At 36.3% G+C, this 24,102-nt stretch overlaps 1 protein-coding gene and 1 pseudogene across 1 annotated transcript in view; one reads left to right on the forward strand and one right to left on the reverse strand.

Annotated features, from left to right (window-relative positions):
- The first annotated feature begins 20 nt into the window (after positions 1-20).
- The window catches only part of ORC5 (origin recognition complex subunit 5), a 102,377-nt gene continuing 78,295 nt past the window's right edge, over positions 21-24,102 (forward strand). Inside the window, 7 exon segments of the mRNA XM_078154504.1 lie at positions 21-277; positions 4,022-4,114; positions 6,640-6,840; positions 9,902-9,976; positions 15,409-15,474; positions 15,476-15,521; positions 18,511-18,641. Coding sequence (XP_078010630.1) covers positions 206-277; positions 4,022-4,114; positions 6,640-6,840; positions 9,902-9,976; positions 15,409-15,474; positions 15,476-15,521; positions 18,511-18,641 — 684 coding nt within the window. The 5' untranslated portion in view covers positions 21-205.
- Positions 21,060-24,023, reverse strand: LOC110206921 (L-lactate dehydrogenase A chain pseudogene; annotated as a pseudogene).

The following is a 24,102-nucleotide window of genomic DNA, read 5'->3' on the forward strand; positions in this document are numbered from 1 at the left end:
ACGACGCCGACGTGCTGGCGTCAGGCCGTAGAGGCTACTGAAGCCTGGAGGTTGGCCCGGGGCTTTTTAAGTGACGAGCGGGTGCTGCGAAGGCGCTAAGCTTTGGGGTCTGTGTCGCGGGCTTTTGGGGAGCCCGTTAAAAGCCCTCACAACTGGCTATTGCTCTTTTCTGACCGCCCCTGGCTTATCGTCACCCCCGGCGGCAATGCTTCCTTTGGAGAACGTGGTGCTTTGTCGCGAATCCCAAGTGTCTACTTTGATGGCCTTGTTTGGAGAGGTATTATTCATTCCACTTTGATTTTCAGACGTTTCTTTTGCCTTTTTAGTTGGCGGAATGAATAGAGCGCTGGACTTAGAGTCAGGAAGACCCGAGTTCGAATCCTGCCTAAGACGTTTACCAGCTTTGTAACCCTGACCCTGTCGCTTAACCTCGCAGCCTCAGTTTCCTCATCTATTAAAATAGGGGTATCAGTAGCAGCTACGTCACAGGGTCACCGTGAGGGTCCAATGAGATGGCACGCAGAGAGCTTTTCAAACCTTAAAGTGCTGGTATAAATGGTGCTCCTATTTTCTTCTCTCTCTCCTTCACCCCCACGCCCACAGGCTTCCCAAACTGAACAATCATACAGAGATTCTGGGGGGATCTTGCCATAGTTAGGCTAGGTTAAGGAAGTAGGCCTTGTGGAAATTTTATTTGTAGAACTTTTAGAAGCCTTGACTTTTAGCCGGTATCCTAAAGTGAAAAGCCTGCAGGGAACAGCAGTTCAGTAAAGCACTTTGATGAATGGGGGTCTTGGCTGGAAGCTCTGGTTACAATTTATCATTATCAAGAATCTCTGAAAAGTTGAGCTCATTTGTGGGGGTGTAGCACAAAACAACTTGCCCAGTAAACATGATCTGTGTAATGGTTGTGTTTGTGAGGTGGTGTATATTTGCTTATTCATGTTTCTGTGAGGTGGTATTAAACCTGAGGAAACGGAAGTTGTGCTCCAAGCATAGGAACCCAGAAGCTTGCTCTATGAAATACCTAGCCATTTGCTACCAGAACAGTTAGGCGGAAGGCCCATTGGCCAGGGGAAGACTCTTAGGGACTTTGGAAACATCCCACCACCACCACTACCCCGTCACACCCAACCCCAGCAAATCTTGGTGAAGAATGCAAAGTGAGACATACTGATTTCTCAGATAGTTTTCTGCTTATAGTTTTATTGTTGTTACTCAAAATGTGGTTATCTTACTTGGTTCATAGAACGTCATATTTGAAAGGGACACTTAGAGGCCCAGTATACGCAGTTTCCTCTATACAGCATCTGATACAGTCTCTCAATACCAATTAAGTATAGTGGAAAGAATTGAAAGCCAAGGAGAGGGGGGTTTCAGCCCCAGCTGTTCTACTAATATGTATGACACTGGTCATTTAGCATTTTGGGCCTTCTGTTTCCTTAGTTGCAAAAATGGAGTTCTATTTAGGTGATTCCTCAAGGTACCCTTTCATCTCTGACATTCAGTTAAACATCTGCTGATGGGGACTTCACTGTATCACAAGATAGGCCATTCTGTTTTGTAATATGTCTAATTGTTCTTCCTTGTATTGAAACAAAGTTTTCCTCTTTTTAATGTCCACCCTTCAGTCCAAGATCTGCTCTGTGGAGCCACACAGAATAAGTCTGGTCACTCTTCTGCATGGCAGCCTTTCAGAATTTTGTGGATCACCATCCTATCTTCTTTTCTCTAGTCTAGACATGTCTGTTTTCTTTAACTTTTCCTCATGCAGTAATCATCTTGTTATCCTGATTACCACCATCCTATAGATGTATTCTGGTTTGCCCAGGATCACAGAGCTAAAATACAGCAGAGGCAGGATACTTGTAAGGAGCAGCTTATCAAAGTGGATAGAATTCATTCATTCAGTAAACATTAAGTATGTGCCAGGCACTGTGCTAAGTGTAATTAAAAGAGGGAAAGCACTGGAATTAAGAGAGATTAGGGAAGACTTGCTGGAGAAGGCGGGATTTTAGTTGGAACTTAAAGGATACCAGTTTTTTGGCTTAGGAGTTAAGAAGTCCTGGTTCACAAGGATGTAGACAAAAGAAAACAAAAACCCCTGGAAAGGTCCCTGCCCTTAAGGAGTTCATGTTCTGCTGCTCAGATGTGTCTATGGTTCTTATTCAACTAGGATACTAATTGATTACATGAAAAGTGGATAGTAAAGTTATATATAATAAATATTTGATAATCCTGTCACCATTTCAACTAATAGTGACCCGGACATGCCTTTCTTCCTTAACAGAGGATGAGAACAGAAGAAAAATAAGAGGCAGAGTAGTTTAGTGTGGCAACATGTGACTAGACAGACCCAGGAGACATAAGGCCTGGGAAAGTGAACTGACTGAATTGAGGTCGGTGCCAAAGTTAGCCAGCCATATTTTACTGTTTAGTCAAGATACGGCATGGTAGATCAGTTTTGAGAAGGTTTTACTGTGCTTCTTTAGAATAAATTATCTTGGATAGCCTCTTTATATATCACTTCCCTTTCTCACATGTTATGGTCCTTGATATTTCTCACAATCAGCATTTCATTTCCCATCTCTAGTTCTTTGCACAAGCTATCCAATATGCTGTGAGTGCATGTCCTCTTCACCTGTGAATCTTAGGCTATTTAATATCTTTCTAAGTTCAGCTCAGGTGCCAACTTCCCTAAGGAACCCCTTCTGATCACCCTAGTTATTAGTGGGATCTTTCTCAAATTATCTTAAGTATACTTAATGTTATATATCTTGTATTCCTCAGTAAGCTCCTTGAGGGCAGTGATTTTTATTTTGGCTTAACCTTGTCTTGAACATAATAGATGCTTTATTTTATGTTTGTTGAATCAACTTGACTTGATGAATTGAAATCGTGGCTCCATTGCAGTACTACAAGGTAATATATAATTATGCCAAATTAATTATGCAAACAGTAAGTGCTCTAGGGTTTCAGAGAAGGAGCTCAATCTATTCTGCTATGATTGGGGCCTTAAGAAGCAGGTACAATTTGAATGTGAAGGAGCTGCTCAGTATGAGCGCATTATTGGTTCTACTTTAAAATCCTTAAATATTCAGTGCACATCCTTATATGTATTTAGAACCACATGTGTATTGAAATATACCATATGGCTTTCATTTTGTTGAAAATCAATTGATGATGTGAAATTTTAATGTTTAAGCAGTTGTCTTGATTATGTTATTGCTCTAATAATTAGCACATGTAGTTTACTATAAAGGGTACCTTTACTCATCTTCTTGAGTTCAAATCTGGTCTCAAATACTAGCTATATGACCCTGGGCAAGTCCCTTAACTCTGTTTGCCTCAGTTTCTTCATCTCTAATATGAGCTGGAGAAGGAAATAGCAAACTACTTCATTAACTTTGCCAAGAAAACCCCAAATGAGGTCACAAAGAATCGGATGTGACTGAAAGGATTGAATAGCAAAAAGCTAGCTTCTTTTCATTTCAGCCGAGATGTAGGGTAACCTATCCCGGGAGATGTTTTTGATTTGACAACTAGGTGACTTTCATTAAATATTTATTGATGATCATGATCATAATGATAATAACAAAGATATTCTAGCTGCCAGTTTCTCACTGGAAGAATATTTATAGTGTTGATTGAATGAGCAGAAATCTCTGAAAATACTTTTTTCCCCCTGAGCAACTGCTGCTTCCATAAACTGTAAGAGGAGCACATAGACATTTTTAAAAATTGTTGACTTGAATAATAGAGACAAATTTAGTCACTGACTTGCTTTAGTAAGCTCCTGGGCCAACTAGGAGTCTTTTCCTTGGATGGGTCCTTGGACCTAGTACCTTCTTAAAATCCCTCCTAGTCTTGTAAACATTTTTATTCAGCAACAATGCATTTGCTCTGTTGCAGTGTTTTGGATTGATGAAAAAATAAGCTTAATGAAAAGTTTGGTAAAGTTGAAGTTCAGTGTATTTGTAAATTTTGTAAATGTAAATTGATCACTGCTTTTCTGCCTTAGCGTCATCATTTTAGCTTCCCATCCATCTTTATTTATGGACATACAGCTAGTGGAAAGACCTATGTCATGGAAACTTTGTTGAAAACTTCAGAGGTAAGAGTAATATTAAACTCATTGTAAATTGATTTAAGGGGAGAAAATACACCTTGTAGGAAATAATGTTAGAAATACTAAACATAACTACTGATTTGGTTTGAAAACAACTGAACAAATATAACCTATATTTGGTGTTAGAACTGAAAATTTTGTGTTATAACCACTCCAGTAACTAGATTAATAACTTAATAAACACTATTGTAGTAGATTTGATGTTGTGACTTTTTCCAGAGGCAGGAACATATTCCAGTACCTTCACTGAATCTACCTTAGAACGTGTTAGCAACAAAATGTGTAAATAGAATCATTGTAGGTTAAAATCTATAGAAGGCTTTGGAAAGTAGGCAACATCCCATTACTGTCTACTGCTGTTATGAGAAAGTATCACTTTGAGCATTTATGAAATTGGTAGCGCTATGTAAATAACAATATAATCCTTTCATTGTTGCCTTCTATTTCCAAAAGCAGAGAGTTTTTCCTATAACTATCTCATTCCTAGGAGGAAGTAGCCTGGCTGCAAAAGACTGAGAAGTTATTATAAGGCTGGTGCCTCAAGTGCTAATGATTCTTTATGAATATTGAAAAGTAATTGATACCTGCAGGTTATATTTATAACCTAGCACTTCTTGAAGTACATGTAGAGAATGCAGCTATGTGGTTACTTTCTTATTAAACTGAGGAAACATCATTGCTCATTCAATATAAGAATTTTAAAATAGATCTTATTAGGCTTGTGTCTGAAAATGCCATTTCCAGATACTTCATTTTATATATTCTAAGGAGACTATCTAAAATATACAGGAAAATTCAAATATGAATAACTATGTAACCATTGGGTTTCTATGTTCTATAATGCTAATATAGTGTGAATTGTCTGAAATAAAAATTAAACTATTAAAATTTCCCTTTTAAATTCTAATTATGTAATACAAAATTAGTTTAAAGGTATCAAAACTATCTTTGAAAATAGTGAATTTGTATAACTTAAATATCTGGTGATCTACAAAGGCAGTTTGTCACAGTGGATCAAGCTCTGGGTTTGGAGTAAAAAAGATAAGGATTCAACTGCTACTTCTGATACCTAGTGACTGTGTGACCTTTGGCAAATCATTTAACCTCTATGTTCCTTGGTTTTGGTCTGTAGTGGTCTAGAGCAGCACTTCTTAAACTCCATAGTTTAAGAAGTGCTGAAGGAGTTGCAAGGGGGAAAAGTTTAAGAAGCCCTGGTCTAGGGAATTTCCTTACTTAACAAAATAACAGATCATTTGCATGGTAATTATTCATGTCACAGGTCCCTAATGTGATTAGTATTCATAAGGTTGGCTGTTTCTAGCTAAAAAGTGAATTTCTAAAAGCCTGATTAATAGAATAGGTAGGAGAATTGAAAATGTTTGAAGTATAAAATGTATTAAGTTCAGCTATCTCAATCTTCTAAATCCTGCCCTTTTTTCTGATTGGAGTACTTTTGCATTTTTTGGTTTGTTTTATTTTTTCCTTTCCAAAGTCTTTACCTTTAAATAATTAATATTCATCATTTATAGTTTATCATATCTGTTGCTTTTCATAAAATACTAATATAAATTGTTGTTTTTAGTTTATATTTTTATAAGTATTCCTGAATTTATATTTAGAATTCTCCCCTGAAGTCCTACCGTTTGATACCTTACAGTAGCATAGAGGAAATCTATGCCAGAAGATTGCAAGCTTTGGAAGGTCTAACCAAACTGGAAAAACTTTAAGTTTAGTTCAGCAAAGGATTATTTACCTGTCCTCTAAGGCCTAATTCGGGGAGGCTTATGAGTTTGGCCATAGGATCCTGCATTTTTTTAGCCACAGCAGCTCTTTCAGAGTGCCCACTAAATTTGGAGGGTTCTGATCTGTTAGGTAAAACAAATCCTGAAATAGCAGATGCTTAAGATGTTGAATTATATTTGGAAAGGTTAGAATACAACAGTCTACCTTTTGATTAAATTTTATTATATCTTTTTCTTATTTTAAAAAAAAGTCATTTCCAGATAACTTCCACCCTCCCCCCACTAGAATTAAGCAAAACCAGGTGACAGACAGTAGCCTCCTGTACACAACTCCACATCAGTGAGTGTTTTCTTCACCTGCCTACAAGGATGGTACTTTTTATCACTTGTTCTCTGAAACTACCCATTTACGCTTCTCGTGTTTATTTTCAAACCTATGATATGTGGTCTGTTGCTTTTTAGAATCACAGAATGTTAGAACAGGAAGAGATAATGGAGACCATCTAGCTCAAACTCCTCATTTTACAAATAAGACATTTTATTTAATGAAGTGACTTACCCAAGGCCACACTGCAAATTGGTGTCAAACCTGGGACTAGAACTCAAGCTTTCCCTTGGTCCCAAGTTATTAAAATTATATTTGTTTTAAGAAATTGGGTGTTTCAACAACCATACAGGTTGTTAAATAAGACTGATGGTTGGTTTTATAATAGCTTTTAGGGGAAAAAAAGTCAAATTGTCAAGTTTTTTACTTTTTTTCTTTTTTAGCTTCCTCATGTTATTGTGAACTGTGTTGAATGTTTTACCTCAAGGATACTGTTGGAGCACATTTTAAACCAGTTAAATTGTCTCAATTCTTCAAAAGATGAATGTACTTCTTATATAGCTTGTGATTCGTTTAATGATTTTGTTCGTTTGTTTAAGAAAGTAACTCAAGATCAGGGTGTGGATGATCAGACTGTATATATTGTAAGTAATTTAACTATGTTCTTTTTTTTAAATGACCCATTTATTATATTATTGTATTATATATTATATATTATGATATATTATATTATATTATTATATTATATGTTATTATATTCTTAGTGTTCCACATTGATTTTATGTATACTTCTATATGGATTTATAAGTTATATGTATGCTTCTCTATGGATCTCTCAATATCTACATATTTATAGACAAACCCTCTCCTCTTTCTAAATTCTTTGTTATTGTCTAGGGTAGTACCATCCTTCTGTTCTTCTTAGGCTTACATCCTAAGGTGGGATCCTTGTTTCCTCACTATATGCACGTGCATGTGTGTCTTACACACACACACACACACACACACACACCCCTCACCCCCATAGTCAATCTCTTGCCACGGCCTGTCAGTGTTACTTTTGCAACCTCTCAAACCCCTTCTTTCTCTGCTGCCACCAGTCTGGTGGCCAGGAAAGGGGCATTTTAGTTTGGAAAGTTCTAGAGGTAAAGAGTGAAGCCTTAAAAGGGTAGATTGATGAATAATGGAGGAAGTGCCTAAACCTATGAGATTATAGATCTTTGTAAGTATATGAGAGGTAACATAGTAAGAACACTGATTGAAGAGGCAGAACATGAGTTCAAATCCTATCTCTTTGTGACCTTGGTCAAGTCACTTAAACTCTCTGGGCTTGTTTCTTCACCTGTAAAGAGAGGCTTGGACTAGATCAGGGGTGGGGAATCTGCAGCCTCAAGGCCATATGTGGCCTTGTAGGTCCTTTGGTGTGGCCTTTGGACTGAGTCCAAGTTTTATAGAACAAATCCTTTTATTAAGGGGATTTGTTCTGTAAAGTTTGTGTCTTTGAGGTTAAAGTCTTTGAGGCCCCTCCTAGTTCTAAATCTATACTAGAATTAAAAGGTATCTGGGTGTTTATTACAAATTTTATGTTCTGTTGCCTTATCATAAACTTGATCCTTTTAATACAAAGATTATAATATGATGCTAATGAAACTAAAGTTGCAAGTTTAGTCTCTGAATAAGATAATTAACATAGAGAACTGAATTCCAAATAATCTTTTTCCTTATAAGGGCTCATGGTTACATGAAAAATGCCTCTATCAGTCCATTTAATTTTCATTACTGAAAAGAGAAATCATGCATGTGATATCAAGTACTTTTTGAATATTTTACTGACATTATATGGGTATTCATATATGAAGAACTACACATATGCACACTAAAGGACATATACAATAACACCCCATTTATCTAACATTATTGGGAGATATAGATGCCCTTAAATTTGTTTTCAAGATAATTAAAACTTTTCTCTAAGCACCTAAAATGACTTAACTATTTTGATAGAAATATTTTAAAGATATAGTGCTTAAGTAGAGGATACTGAATGTAATATCATTTCAGTGACTTGAATATCCATTTTTACATTATTCCTACTTTTTCATTTTTCCTCTCTTACTCCTTGCTGTCATTTAATATTTCCCTCTAATATTTCCCCACCTTCCTTCTGGTTTGCTGGTTCTAAACTGCTATGGGCTGGGGAACCAGATAACTTCTTTCCTTGCCCTTTTCTACTGTCTCATTTTGTACTGTCCCCATCTTGTCTTCCCTCCCTCCCTGGGCAGATTCTTCCCTCCACTAATAGAGATCCTAACCTCTTTGTTGTAAAGTATGCATGACCTACACTGGTCTAGTGGCTCAGACTTAGACTGGAAGAAAATGAGGCATTTGGAGGCTAGCCAACACTTAATGGAAAAGAAGTTTACTTAACAAAAGCAGAGAAAGGAGACTTTGCAAGTATGCAGAAATGGTTCAAGTGGACTCCATCCCTTTTATTTTCATGTGGAAACATCCAAGCAGATAGTTGTAGTAACTTGAGAACAGTGGACATCTGAGGGCCATTGACTTTTGGTGTGTTGGCCTGTGCCCCAGGGTTTCAGTGGTACAAGCCCTGGTTCCCTAGACCAATTGGTTCTTTGAGGATAGCTTGTCTGACTTTAGGATCCTAGTAGGTGTCTTTTCTACCATACCTTCCCATCCTCTGTGATTCTCTTCCACGTTCTCCTATAAATCCTGTATAGATGACCCTCGTAGTTCTGAGGCTTTCCTCTTGTTCTTTTAATATCTCAAGTTATTTAAACTGAATTACAGCAGTGTGAAATCCCAATTGTTCTGTGCTTTTGTCTTTACATGTGGAATAAAAGTCTAAAGATAGTAAGAAATATAGGAGTGATCAAACGTGAAGGGTTAGAAAGGTATTTTAAAAGCTTATTTTAAATGACAAGATCTTTAGGAAAAATTAGTTTGATAACCAATATTGAAAATGTATAAAATTGAGAGTATAGAATTAATAGATAAAAATCATGCAGGTTTCATATTCAGTAAAAGAAGAAAAAAAAGTCAAAAGTTCAAATGAAGAGTGCTTAATTTAAAAAAAATCTGATAAAATAAGCTTATGAGTAAAATAAGTAATGTAAAGGCTGAATAACAGGTAATTTGGAATATTCCAATTTTGTTGGTTATAATGGCATAGACCAAATTTTTAGGCACACAATTTGCTGTCTTATTTGTATTAATGTACATTGTTAGATATTTTAGTAAGAGAAGAGTTTTCCTTACATACTATTATTTTTTATTGTTATTTCCATCTTTTCAGTCACGCCAACTCTTCAGGAGGCCATTTGGAGTTTTCTTAGCAAAGATACTGGAGTGGTTTGCCATTTCCTTCTCCAGCTCATTTTACAAATGAGGAAACTGAGGCAAACAGGATTAGTTGAGTTTTCTAGGGTTATACAGTTAGTAAAGTATCTGAGGCCATATTTGAATTCATGAAGAGGAGTCTTCCTGACTCCAGGCCCAGTACTCTATCCACTGTACCACTTAGCTGCCCCATGTTGTTATTATACATATATAAGTTCTCTCTTTTTTAAAACTTAAAAGTTAGTATCAAAAAATCACAATGAAAAGATCAGGTCACTGTGCTGCATAGTGTTGATTGACTTAAGTTGATTTTTACTCTGTTCAGAATTATTACCTTTTTTTTGTAAGGTGCTGGATAAAGCAGAATATTTAAGGGAAATGGAAGCAAATCTACTGCCTGCTTTTCTTAGGTTACAAGAATTGGTAAGTGATTAAATAAAGTAGAAGTGGACCTTATTTCAGAAAAATATTAGATAAAAATTTAGATTTATAAAATAGGGTAATTGGTGTTATTACAAAAAAGAAGTTTGTTCAGTTTCACTTGTGCTTACACATAGTTTTTCAGGTACATATTAGTTGTACACAAAAAAGTATGACATTTTGGATTTGTATCTGCTTGGATCATTTTACTTTTAATTAACATATTGACATGAATTCTTCCCTTCTCCTACTTACCCTTGTTTCTGCCAGTATTGATTTTTTTTTATATTTTATTTTTTTTTAATTTGGTATTTTATTTTTTCCCCAGGTCCATGTAAAAAACAATTTTTAACATTCATTTTTAAAACTTTGAGTTCCAAATTCTCTCCCCTCCTCCCTTCCTACCCACCCTGATTGAAAAGGCAAGCAACTCGATATAGGTTACACATGTGTAGTCATGCAAAACACTTCCATAATAATCATGTTGTGAAAAATTAACTATATTTCCCTCCATCTTATCTCGCCCCCTGTTTATTTAATTCTGTCCTTTCACCCTGTCCCTCCTCAAAAAGTGTTTGCTTATGATTATCCCCTCCCCCAATCTGTCCTCCCTTCTATCATCCCCCCTCTCTTATCCCCTTTACCCCTACTTTCCTATAGGGTAAGATAGATTTCCATATCCAACTGAATATGTATGTTATTCCCTCTTTGACCCAGTTCTGATGAGAGTAAGGTTCACTCATTCTCTCTCACTTCCCCCCTCTTTGCCTGCACTGTAAAAGTTTTTTCTTGTCTCTTTTATATGAGATAATTTACCCATTCTACCTCTCTTTCTCCTTCTCCCAGTATATTCCTCTCTCACCCCTTAATTTTATTTTTTAGATATCATCCCTTCCTATTCAACTTACCCTGTTTCCTCTGTCTATATATATTCCCTCCAACTACCTTAATAATGAGAAAGGTCTCATGAGTTACAAATATCATCTTTCCATATAGGAATGTAGAAGCTGCTAAATCTTGTGTTATCCTGATTGTGTTTCCATAGTACTTGAATTGTTTCTTTCTGGCTGCTTGCAATATTTTCTCCTTAACCTGGCAACTCTTTAATTCAGCTATAATATTCCTGGGAGTTTTCCTTTTGGGATCTCTTTCAGGAGGTGGTCTGTGGATTCTTTCAATTTTTATTTTACCCTCTGGTTCTAGAATATCAGGGCAGTTTTCCTTGATAATTTCTTGAAAGATGATATCTAGGCTCTTTTTTTGATCATGGCTTTCAGGTAGTCCAATAATTTTTAAATTATCTCTCCTGGATCTATTTTCCAGGTCAGTTGTTTTTCCAATGAGATATTTCACATTGTTTTCTTTCTTTCTTTTTTTTTTTGTTCTTTTGGTTTTGTTTTATAATTTCTTGATTTCTCATAGAGTCATTAACTTCCATTTGCTCCATCTAATTTTTAAGGGATTATTTTCTTCAGTGAGCTTTTGAACCTCCTTTTCTACTTGGCCAATTCTGCTTTTTAACACATTCTTCTCCTCATCAGCTTTTTGGACCTCTTTTGCCATTTGGTCTACTTTATTTCTTAAAGTGTTATTTTCTTCAATTTTTTTTGTCTCCTTTACCAAACTGTTGACTTCATTTTTCATGATTTTCTTTCATCACTCTCATTTCTTTTCCCAGTTTTTCCCCTACTTCTCATACTTGATTTTCAAATCCTTTTTGAGCTCTTCCATGGCCTGAGACCAATTCATATTTTTCTTGGAGGCTTTGGATGTAGGAGCTTTGATTTTGTTGTCTTTTTTGGATGGTATGTTTTGATCTTCCTTGTCACCAAAGTAAGATTCTATAGTCTTAAGTCTTTTTCCTCTATTTGTTCATCTTCCCAGCCAGTTACTTGACTTTCTGACTCTTTGTTAAAGTAGGCTGTGCTTCCAGTGTGGAGGATGAACTGTCCCAAGCTTCAGGGGTTTTGTACAGTTGTTTTCAGACCTACTTCTAGGGTACTGTAAGTTTTCAGTTCTTCCAAGGTGGTATGATCAAAGGAGAGGTGTTTACTCCTCTCCTGGCCTTTGCTGTGATCTGTGAGTGACCACAAGCATTCTTTTTGCCCTGGAACTGTCAGGAGGGTCCCCTCTTCACTGCTGCCACAAACTCTGCTATACGAGTGGTCCTCCTCACCCCAGGACTACCACCCAGATCTAAGTATGGGCAAAGCAACAGAGTTCTGCCTCAGTGCTAACAAAGAGACTCCTGTAATCTCCTCTGACCAGTTGTCTGATCCCCATACCATCTATGGGCTGAGAGCTCCAAAAACAGCTGCTGCTACCACCACCACTGCTGATTCAGTTGCTCCCAAGGGCTGCTGCTGGTTTGTTTGGTCTGCGGCTAGACTTCCCTCCTCTCTCACCCAGGTCCAACAGACCTTTCCTACTGATCTTCTAAATTGTCTTTGGAGTTTGTGGTCTGAGCAGTGATTTAGTCCCCTGAGGCCTGCTATGGGTTTGCTGGGGCATGGTCTGTGCTGGTGGAGCCTATGATGTACCCTGCTCCTCTCTCAGCTTGGTGCAGTAGACCTTTCCTGCTGATTTTCCAGGTTGTCTTGGGCTAGAAATTTGTTTCACTCTGTCTTTTTGTGGGCTCTGTTGCTGTAGAATTTGTTTAGAGTAAATTTTTAAAGGTATTTGGAGGAGTTTCAGGGAGAGCTCAGGCAAGTTCCTGCCTTTACTCTGCCATCTTGGCTCTCCCCCCCCCCATATAGATTTTCTTTAAAACACACAGCACTTGTTAGTCGAATGCAATATTTCATCACTTTGAACTCTTTTAAATACTTTCTCATGAAGCAGAGGACTTAAAGTGATTATGATAAATTCAGCAACTAGTTTGAAGGTGAAATAGACGTAGTATTGTTGAGCAGAGCCGCTTGAGACATGTAGGTATGTATGAAAGTAGCACCATTAAAAGTGTGGCAAATGGAGGAGTTGGATATTGGAGCATGGCTATCACACTAAGTGGGCCAGACTAACTGAAGGCTTTTCCCAGAAATCTCTTGTGGAGGGGAAAAGGTGTTTCTACAGAGCTCGCTTTTCCAGAAAACCTCAGAAAAGTACCTTGATCCCTCTTCAAGTCAGTGTTCCCTTTTTTTATATTCATCTATAGAATGAGTTCCATAACTTACTATTTTTATTTATTGTATTGAAAATATTAACATAGTATATTTTTACCTACCTGTCGTAGGCAGTTTTTCTTTGGTGAGTCTAGCCTGCTCTTTCTGTTCCCTTTTGCCCTTGAGGTATGCCCAGTGATTTCCTAATTTCTAAACCTTTTACTTAGGAAAAATTCTTTCTCATATCATCATTTACACTTTGACTAAAACTAATTCGCATTATTGTGTTACTTCAAATTCTGTTTGTATTTTTAAATACTTTAAATATAATGATAGAATGACAGGTAAAGGAATTTCAAACAATAACAGGTGAGGGGAGGTTTGTGGGATGAGATAAGAGACTAGAAATAGCACTGGTATCTGTTTAGGCTACAATATGAAAGGGAACAGAATTTTCACATCTGGCTAGGGCATAAATGTATGGTATTTTGTGTTAGCTTTGATTGGGGACTTTTCAATGCCTAGGAAATGTTCCTATGGCTAAGGTTGGACATGTGGGTTGTTAGCCTATTTAAATATTTTATAAGTTGAGGTTGATTTCAAAGAGACAGTAGTTGACCTAACTCTTTTTCACCTCTATCCCTGTTCTGCTTGTGCGGAGAAACCCTAGACACAGTTGCTGGAATTCTTTTTTGTCCGAGTTACTGTATGTGATAGAAAATTTCCCATCACCACTGGATTCTTATAGCCTTGAAAGTTGGAGTCTGATCTCCCTGTCATAGGTCTTCTTAACTGATTGGCCTTTCTTTTTGCTCTTCTCAGCCCTAACACATTTGTTCTTCCATTAGACTTCCAGATGCTAGGATCTAGACCCCATTATTGGTAAATCTTTTTCCAGTATCATTAGTTTCCCAGTGCTTTTGTGTTATGGTGTTCATGCTATCCTTCTCCTTGCCCTCCCTTCATACCAATGTTTACCTGACAGACTTTCCATAGATTCATGGCCAAAAAAAAATAGTATTAAGGCTTTTGGCATCCAGGTAAGAAAGCAACGGGATGTTCTATTTAAATACCATTTTAGATGGCCAAAAAAAAAAATTAGACAGTAGGACAAAGGAGTCCCAGATTTTGGGGGACTCAGATTTGGGGGAAAACAAGAAAAATATTCCCCTCTGTGCCAACAAAGAAAATCTATTTCCTAGGACTTTACATAAAGCAAGAAAACTGTATTAGGCCTGAGGAAACTTCCTTCTCCCAAATGAACCCTCCACCATTCTTTTTTGTATTATTTTTTGATCTTTGCTCTTCACATGAGACTACAAATAAAAATTTCAGTAATGATAAAATTCGTTTTATATGGGATACTCTGCCAGATAAATAGGTGAATGTTTTCCCATTATAAATCAATTTTAGACAAGAAACATATTCTATTGTTCTTCCGAAGTCCTGCCCACCAAAAGGTTTTTAATCTGATTTTAATAAGTCAGTATTTTTTTTTATCATTAATCATTTTTAAATGGAAAAAAAACTTAGTGCTTTTTAGTTAGGACTGTTTTCAGAATTCACAAATACTTTTCTTCCATGGAAGAATAAATGCAGACTCTTTTTTAAACCACTGAGTTTCTAGGATAGATGGAAAGAGGCATTGGGAGGTGATTATCTTTTTCTTTGTATTATGCAGCCCATAGGCCTTCTATGAAATGATTACCAATTTGTTGTTGTCTTTGTCTTCCAAGAAAATAATGAAGACTTATTATTAAACTTAAAACAGGCCTGGAATCCTTTAAAAATGTCATCTTTTTTTACTTAATGCTTCTAAAGTTAGATGTGTAATCTGCCTTTGTAATCTTCCTGGTTTTTCTATTTTACTTTAAAAGAGGAAAAATTTTAGAAAGTAACACTTTTCACATTATTGGTAACTAAAACATTGATTTTTTTTTAAAAACATAATCAGCTTTGTTATGGAAAGGTGCAGTTGTTTTTGGAGGGGTACATTCTTTCCTAAGAACATTTTCATAAAAAGCTCTAATCTTAGTCAAGCAATGTATTTTCTTAATTTAGTGTAAAACAATACTTTTTGTGAGATATGTTTCATTCAAACAGAGTAACTGAATAACAAAATGATGAGAGTTTTATAGAAATTCTGGATAATTATGAAAATCTGCAAATGTATGAGTCCTTGATTAGATGTCTAAAGATAGCTTATTAATATGCAAATACTTTATTATAGCTTGGAAATTTGATAATTTTCTGAATGAAAAATCCAAATGGAATCACTATTCTGATTACAATTTCAATATACAAGGTCACCTTTTATTCCTTTTTCTTTTACAGACCAACAGAAACGTGACTGTTATCTTTCTCAGTCAAATTGTCTGGGAAAAGTTTCGACCAAATACTGGGGTGTTTTGAACCATTCATCATGTATTTCCCTGATTATAGCATAGGTAAATGCTCAATTTTTAAAATTCCTATCAGAAGTGAGTTTTTAAATGGAAACATTTAGAATTATCAGTGTTTGGGAGACAATGTCAACATGTTTGAATGAGGATATCATTTAGAAAGCAAACTTTTTTTTTAAATTTTATTAATTTATTTTGATTTATCAACAATCACTTCCATATGCTTTTGAGTTGAAAATTTTTCTCCCCCTTCCTCCCCCCCTCCCCAAGACAACACACAATCTGATATAGGCTTTACATTTACATACCCATTAAGCATATTTTCACATTAGTGAAGTTGTAAGTAAAAATTAAAACCAATAGGAGGAACCATCAAAAAGATGAAACAAAACTCAACAGAAGGTAAAAATGAGTGATAGTGATTCGACTTCTATAGTTCTTTCTTTGGATGTGGACAGCATTTTCCATCCCGAGGCCTCTGGAGATGTCTTACATCCTTGTAATGCTGAGAAGGGTTCAGTTTAACAATATTAGTCATCGTATAACGTGGCTGTTATTGTGTACAAAGTCCTGTTGGTGCTGGTCACTTCACTCAGCATCAGACCATATAGGTCTAGAAAGTAAACTCTTAAAGGGAAATGAAATATCACTGTGGAGTGTGGGAATCTGGCAGTCAGTGGAAGGAAGCATTTCAAGTGTAATGAACCTTGTTATCACCGCTTAGATTTGCCCACATGTGGAAAGTGTTTGTGTATTTTACAGACATTTAAATGTTATTTTTCGTTCTATGAGATCTTTCCTTCTCTGTCAGTGTGATTTACCATATATTCTAAAGGGCCTGGTTTTATTGGCAGTATTCATTGTTACTCTAGCCGAACGGTTCAGTAGATTAATAATATGGTCTGACCTTCTATCAGAACTTTGAGTATATTTTTCATTAGTCATTGTGGATTTTTGCCAGTTCATCCACATTTTTTCATCTATCTCTCAATACAGTTATGGATTTTCTAAATGTTTAGTATATAGTCTGTGGCCATGGAATGTAAAAGGCATTATGGTGCAATAAAAAAGCCAAATGTAGGCATGTCATATAACCTCTCTGGGCTTAAATTTCCCAAGTTATAAAATAAGAGTGTTGTGTTAGATGAGATCTAGGGCTCCTAGCTTTGGCCTCAGTTCCTTGTCCTTATTATCACACTGAACAACTAACCTAACTGGGTATGGTCATTAATTACAAATTTTATCTGTTTTCACAAAGAAAGAAGAAAACCTCATTTGCAAGAAAGGAGTTCTATATTTTATATTAATTATTGTTGAAATAATATGAATGTCCATGTTCCCCCCCAATAGCATACCAAGGAAAATCAAGTGGAAACAAGGGAATAAGGATTTATATAGTGCCTACTCAGTGCCAGTCACTGTGCTAAGCACTTTACAGATATGTCTCATTCAATCTTCAAAATAATCCTGGGAGGTGGGTGCTGTTATGATCCCTGTTTTACAAATGAGAAAACTGAGGCAGAGAAAGATTAAGTGATTTGCCCAAGGTCATACAAGTAGTAAATTCCTGAGGCCAGATTTGAACTCATGTCTTCCTGACTCAAATCCCATTGCTCTTTTCACTGACCACTTGACTTTTATCACACATTATCTCTCTGTCTCTCTCTTTCTTTCTCATGTACATAATGTGTATATACAGACATGTTTATATGCAATATAATATATGAATGTATATATTTTATACACACACATGTGTGTATAAATTCTTCATACTGTGCCTTTTCTTTAAGGAATTAACATCCCTTTAGAGACCTTTCTTTGAATCCTGAGCACTACAGGGTAAAGTGATCAAACTTCTGGCTTGGCTCTCAATGTTGCTTGGCAATTTTGGGTTCTGATTTTTTATCTACTTGGAGTGATTCAGAAGGTATGTAAAGGTAATGGTATGGAAGAGATCCCTGAGAGAGTGTATATAGGCAAAAGACAGTAAATAGCCCAGGATATAGTACTGGTAGAAACTCATGGTTAAGCAGAAGATGATTCAGTAAAGAAGACTGATAAAGAGCTGTTGGCCAGCTAAGAAGAGAACAAGGAAAAAGTAGTTTCACTGAAACAAAGAAAGGAAAAAGTTCTTTTGAAAAGAGTGTGATTCATAGTTGCAAGTGAGGCAGAGATGTGACATTATGAGTACAGAGATTAGGAATGAGAAGGCCACAGCAGGGGCAGCTAGGTGGCGTAGTGGATAGACCACCAGCCCTGGATTCAGGAGGACCCAAGTTCAAATTTGACCTCAGACACATAATACTTACTAGCTGTGTGTCCTTGGGTAAGTCACTTAACCCCATTGCTTAGGCTCCCCCCCCCAAAAAAAAAGAATAAGAAACAAAGAAGGCCACAGCCAAGAAATGTCTTTTGTTCCTAAATATCTGTCATCATATAAGAAAGTTAGATGAATTTTGAGAGATGAATTTTAAGGCTCTTAATGTAGGAGAAAGAAGAATATGTTTTAAAAAGAGGGAAAAGGAAGAGAAAAGTGAGGAATGAAATCTTTGAAAATTGGTGGATTTATTTAGAATTTTGGAATTCTTTTTGTTCTGTGAAAAACTTTTAAAAGCAGATGCTCTTTTTTTTTGTTTGTCTGGCTTGGTTTTTTAGCCAAATTATTGTTTACTTAGAATACCTAACATGATAGAAAATTCAGCCCTCCGGTTCTTTAGATTTTTAAGTTATTTACTTTCCTAAGGTAGTAAGGCTTTTGAGATCTACTTTAGATGTAATTCTTCTTGTTTTTTTGTCATGCTTGCCATTGCCACTTAATAAACTTTGCAGCACTAAGGCAGACACACAGCTCCACCTACCATGATCCCTCCCATCTTGGTTTCAAAATTTAGTGTTGCTTTCCTATTCTCATGGGTTTACAATTCTTATACCTTTTCATGGCTTTATGTGTTGTTTCAAAGTGGTATAATAAAGTGTCATACATGTCTTAGGTACATTATGAAACATTAAGAACAAATTTGTGTTTTTGGACCAGGGCATCTTCAAAAGATTTTGTCCCATGATCATCCTCCAGAGTATTCAGCTGATTTCTATGCAGCCTACATTAATATTCTTCTTGGTGTTTTTTACACTGTCTGCAGAGACCTGAAAGAGCTCAGACATCTGGTGAGTGATCGTTATATTTTTTTCTTGTTTGTTTGAAATTACTTTTATTTCACCATAAAATATTAAAAGTATAACATAGTCTATGAGCTAAGGATTTATTCTCATGTCACATTATTCTCATTGGTTTAAATATCTCTATCTTATTTTTGTGTGCTTAAAACCTATGACCCATAGATTATTGTCAATAAATATTCAGTGCTTATTATATGCAAGGTACTGTGCAAGGTGCTGAGAATACAAACATAAAATGAAACGATCCCTCCTGTCAGTGAACTTCCATGCTTTGGGAGGAGACCTGCACATAAATAAATGGGGTGTGTGGGTGTGTGGGTGTGTGTCTACACATATAGATGTGTGTCATATACATTCACTCATACATACATTTTTATGTACTTATATATAGATAAATATACAGAATAAATATAAAATAATACAAAGTAGTTGAGGAGAGGGCACTAGTAGTTGGTGGAATCAGAAAAGGCTTTGTGTAGAAGGTGATGCATGAGTTAAGGAGGTAAGGGATTCTTTTAGAGGGAGTATATTTCAGGTACAAATGATGGCCAGTGCAAAGGCATACAAATGGCAAGTGGAGTGCTATATGTGATGAATGACAAGAAGGACAGTTTGGTGGGCAGTATTATGGAAAAGGAACTAATATACAATGAAAATCAAGAAGAGCCTAGTAAATACCTTTAAAAACCAAACCGGAATTTATATTTGATTATAGAGACAATATGGAGTTACTGAAATGTATTGAGTAGGGGAGTGGTATGCTTAGACTTGGACTTAAAGGAAATAATTTTGTCAGCTGTGTGGAGGATACATTGAAGCAGGAAGAGACTTAAAAGGAAGACAGTTTGGATGCCACTGCAACAGTCCAGATTAGAGTTTCTGAAGGCCTAAGCAAAGTTGGTAGCTGTGTGAATAGTGGTAAAATGATGGCTCTGAGAGATGTCATAGAAATAGAAAGTGTTTCTGTGTGAGCTGAATCTATGGTTTAGTAATATTTTGACTTGATCACTGGCCATTATACTTTCCATAGGTCATTCCAAGAATGAACTTTTTTTTTTAAACTACCACCTACCTACCTGTAAAGAGTCAAAAGTTGCCTTATTTTGGGTTTCTTTGGTATATGCTAACTTTTTATCTAAATGGAAGGAAACATACTTAAATCAGAAGCTCTGAATTCCAGTTCTCTTTAGTCATTGCTTATATTCCTTTTTAAGGAAAAAATGTCTATGTCCTTCCTAAATTTTTGGAAATTTATGTATTAAATATTTAGAACCAAATTAAACCCTAAATCGGAAATGCTGAAAGTCAAATAGAGAGTAATAAAATTTGAAAGCATAATAATATTGAATTTAAGTAAAAATAAAAGCTGGTTTTGGGAAAAAGCTAATAAAATAGATAAACCAGTAGCTATTTTGACATAAAAAATTTAGAAGGAAGATTAACAACAAATGAAATAAGGAAAATTATTTGAAACTTTTGTCCAATTATATGTCAGTAAAACTGACAAACTAAATAAAATGGATGATTACTTACAAAAAATATAAAGCACCCACATTGAACAATTTTCAAGAAAGATAATTTAAGTAACCCAGTCTCAGAAAAGGAAATTTAATGAGCCACAAATGAGTTAAAAGAAGCAAAAAGGCCAGTTGCTATACCTTCAGCTCAATTGAAGGCATCTCTCCGTGGAGTTGGAGGCATACAAGGGTCTAACATCTCTGCCCTCTTCCTAAAAAGAGTTCATGGGAGGGAGACAGAGATGTTCCTTGATTCTTCTCCAAATATTTGAGGGAGACTAGGTAAGGGAAACAGAGAAGCAATTAAATACATTACCTCATAAAGTGTTTCTATTTCTGAAGAAAGGAAGTTTCATTTAGGTCTAGATCATAACGTTTTAGGTATATAACTTCAAAGCATACTTTCATGTCACTGTTACTAGTAATATTTAGTAGTTCCATTAGTAAATGAAAAAGATATTTTTAAAAAAGGAAGAAGGATAATAGGATAGTTACAAATTTGAATCATCTTGCAGACCATAGGAGAGAAAAGATATCTTTACCCTTTTTTCCCCACTATTCAAACTTTTCCCACTCTTTCATTATCTTTATAAAATTGCTAATCGAAAATTTTTGGATAAGTTAATAAAAGTATACATGAATATAGACCTGCATCGAAGTACTTTTTTCCCCCAGAGTAGGTGATTTAGTAAGTTTTGAGGAGTATAGACCTGTAGGTGAAAAGATTAGGAGTACACTTCCTCTAAGTATTTGTCTAGGGATACCAGTTCTTATATTATTAAACAGTTTAACTTTATTGAGTCTTTTATGATGACTTTTAAAAAATTATTTATTGTTTATTCAGTATTTGGGTTAGTGTGATGCTTGAGAAATTATCATTGTGCATATGTAAATCTTTTTATATAATGTGGAAATTTACAATTATTGAGAGAGCTGTCTATCCATATAGACAAAATGACGTCTTCTGGAGAGGTAATACATGGGGCTATGCTGTAGAGCCCTAATGGAGGGAAGCACAAAGGTTATCAGTGCATCAACAATGTATTACTACTGTGTGGTGCTTTTTGTCCAGGAACCAAAAGTTGTTTTCTGGATCTTGAGGAACCTGTAGCACCTATAAGGCAGGAAGTTATATACTTGTGGGGTTCTGGGTCTGCTTGACAGCAACTACTTCAATCCTGTACAGGTCATATCCAGCATCACAATGCAAACAACAGGCTTTAACAAATAGTCACACTGTATTGTTCCCCATTTCTAACTTTAGGAAGAGACTAGAGTGTGTTCATAAATTTTACATTTTTGGTGTTGACTCACTAACCAGAGGAAGGATTTGACTTGCTTGAAGAAGTGCATTCTACATAATCTCTTAACCACTGTTACATTCTCTAGCCAGTAAAGTTGGCAGCACATTAAAAGGCTTTAAAATTGCAGCTCCTTCTGGATTCCCTAAAGAGTATCTGTATTCTTCATTAAATAGGCCTTCTCCAGAATCAAGTTTACCTTCACTACCTCTGAAATGCCATTCTGCCCCACGACACATGGGACACTGAGGAAGACATCATCATGAATGGTAGAAATTGGATGCACTCTCCTGAGATTCTTTATAATGTTTTCTGCCAGATCTGCCACAGACAAGCCAGTGGCCAAGAAAGTGTAGCCCTTAAGCTTGATCATCTCATAAACACTTTCAGCCACCTGTTTATGAACATCTTTCCAGTACTCTCAGTCAGGATCAGTTCCTAAAGCAGGATAAAGATTGTTCAGAGAGACACCAGCAACATTCACACCACTGCACACAGTAACACTGCAGTCTCCATGTTCTCCAAGGACCCATCCATGACAACTTGAAGAATAGACACTGAGTCTCTCTCCCATTAGGTAATGGAAACTGGCAGAATCCAGATTGTCATCACTTCCAATGACATGGTTTTTAGGAAAGCTACTTAGCTTCCAGGTCACATGTCAAAATATCTGCTGGATTGGAAAGAATAAGCAGCTTGCAATTAGGGCTTTGTTTAACTATGTTGGGAGTGATAAATTTAAGGATATTCACATTGTGCTAGACCAAATTAAGATGGTTTCCTCTCTCCTGCTGATGTGTCCCAGCCGTAACAGGAACCAGCTTTGACTTACAGTTACACCGTAGTCTTTGCCAGAAACAATCTTTGGTATTAGGAAAAGGATGCCATGTTAGAGATCCATCATCTCTCTCTTTAGTTTGTCTTCTTTGACATCAGCTAGGACAAGTTCATTAGCCAAATCCTGCATTAAGATATTGATGGTACATGCCATGCCAATTGCACCAACCTTAACAATAGTGATCTTGTTATGGGGAACCTGGTCTTCCTTTAGGACATTACAATTAGCTGATCCTCGACGGTAGTTTTTTGGAGGAAATCTGAGCTCAAATGAGGTTGTTGGTCAGGCTGCAAGGAGTTCTGAGTTAGATGTCATGATTACTCTTTCACCTTTACCTATTTATGCTTCTCTTGAATCTTCTGTTTGAACATCACGTTTTCTATTCAGCTCTGGTCTTTTTATCGGGAATGCTTGAAAGACTTCTATTTCATTAAATACCCATTTTTTTCCCCCTTGAAGGATTATACTCAGTTTTTCTGGGTAGGTTATTCTTGGTTTTAATCCTAGCTCTTTTGCCTTTTGGAATATCATATTCCAAGCCTTCTACTCTTTTAATGTAGTAGCTGCTAGATCTTGTGTGATCTCACTGTGGTTCAACAGTATTTGAATGCTTGCTTTCTGGCTGCTTGAAGTGTTTTCTCTCAGACCTGAGAGCTCTGCAATTTAGCTATAATATTGTTGGGAGTTTTCGTTTTGGGATCTGAGTCAGTGATCAGTGGATTCTTTCAATTTTTATTTTAACCTCTGGTTATAGGATATGAGGTAGTTTTCCTTGATGATTTTTTTTTAAAAATGATGGCTAGGCTCTTTCTTTGATCATGGCTTTCAGATAGTCTAGTTAATTCTCAAATTCTCCCTCCTTGATCTATTTTTCAGATCAGTTGTTTTTCCAAAGATGTAGTCCACATTTTCTTTCTTTTTTTTTTTTATTCTTTTGACTTTGTTTCTTGATTTCTCATGGAGTTATTAGCTTTCACTAACTTAATTCTAGTTTTTAAGGAATTATGGGGAACTTCTGCACCTCTTTTCCCAGTTGACCAGTTCTCCTTTTTAAGTATTATTTTCTTCAGTATTTTTTGTGCCTCTTTTGTCATGCTGTGTATCATCTTTTCATAATTTTCTTCCTTTGCTTTCATTTCTTTACGTATTTTTTCCTGTACAACTCTTATTTGATTTTGAAAATCGTTTTTTTGTTCTTTCAGGAATTCTTGTTGGACTGGTCTCCAATTCACATTTTAATTTGAGGCTTTGCTTTATAGGTGTTTTGACTAGATTGTCTTCTGAGTTTGTGTCTAGATCTTCCCTGTTACCATAGTAGCTTTTTATTATCAGATTCCTTTTTTGTTGTTTGCTCATTTTTCCACCCTATTTCTTGATTTAGATTTATGTTAATGTTGGGCTCTGTTCCTGGTACAGGTTGGGAGTGAGAGGTAGGGAGGAGCTCTGTCTCAAGCCTCAGGCTTTTTCTGCAGTGCTGTTTTCAGAGCTAGTTTTGGAGGTTTGAAAGTTTTTGTTGCTTCCAAGGTGGTGTGAGCTGGGGAGAGATGTAGTCACTGCTGTCTTGGTTTGCACTCTGGTCCTTACCTAGGAAGGGCCCCAATTCATTGGGATTGCAGTCTATACTGCTTCTCAGGGCCCCTTCTTCCGTTGGGACCAGAAACGTTACTGTTCTTAAGGGTTCCTGATCCCTTGGAGCTGGAAGTGATACTGCCATTCCATTCTATTCCCTGTTGACTGAAAGTGCCCTTCTCAGCCCTTGAACTATGACCCAGAAGTGGGTATAGACAATGGAG

The sequence above is a fragment of the Phascolarctos cinereus genome, unplaced genomic scaffold, assembly GCF_003287225.1.
Source record: "Phascolarctos cinereus isolate Bilbo 61053 unplaced genomic scaffold, phaCin_HiC Scaffold_1;HRSCAF=81, whole genome shotgun sequence".
In the NCBI taxonomy this organism is placed as follows: Eukaryota; Metazoa; Chordata; class Mammalia; order Diprotodontia; family Phascolarctidae; genus Phascolarctos; species Phascolarctos cinereus.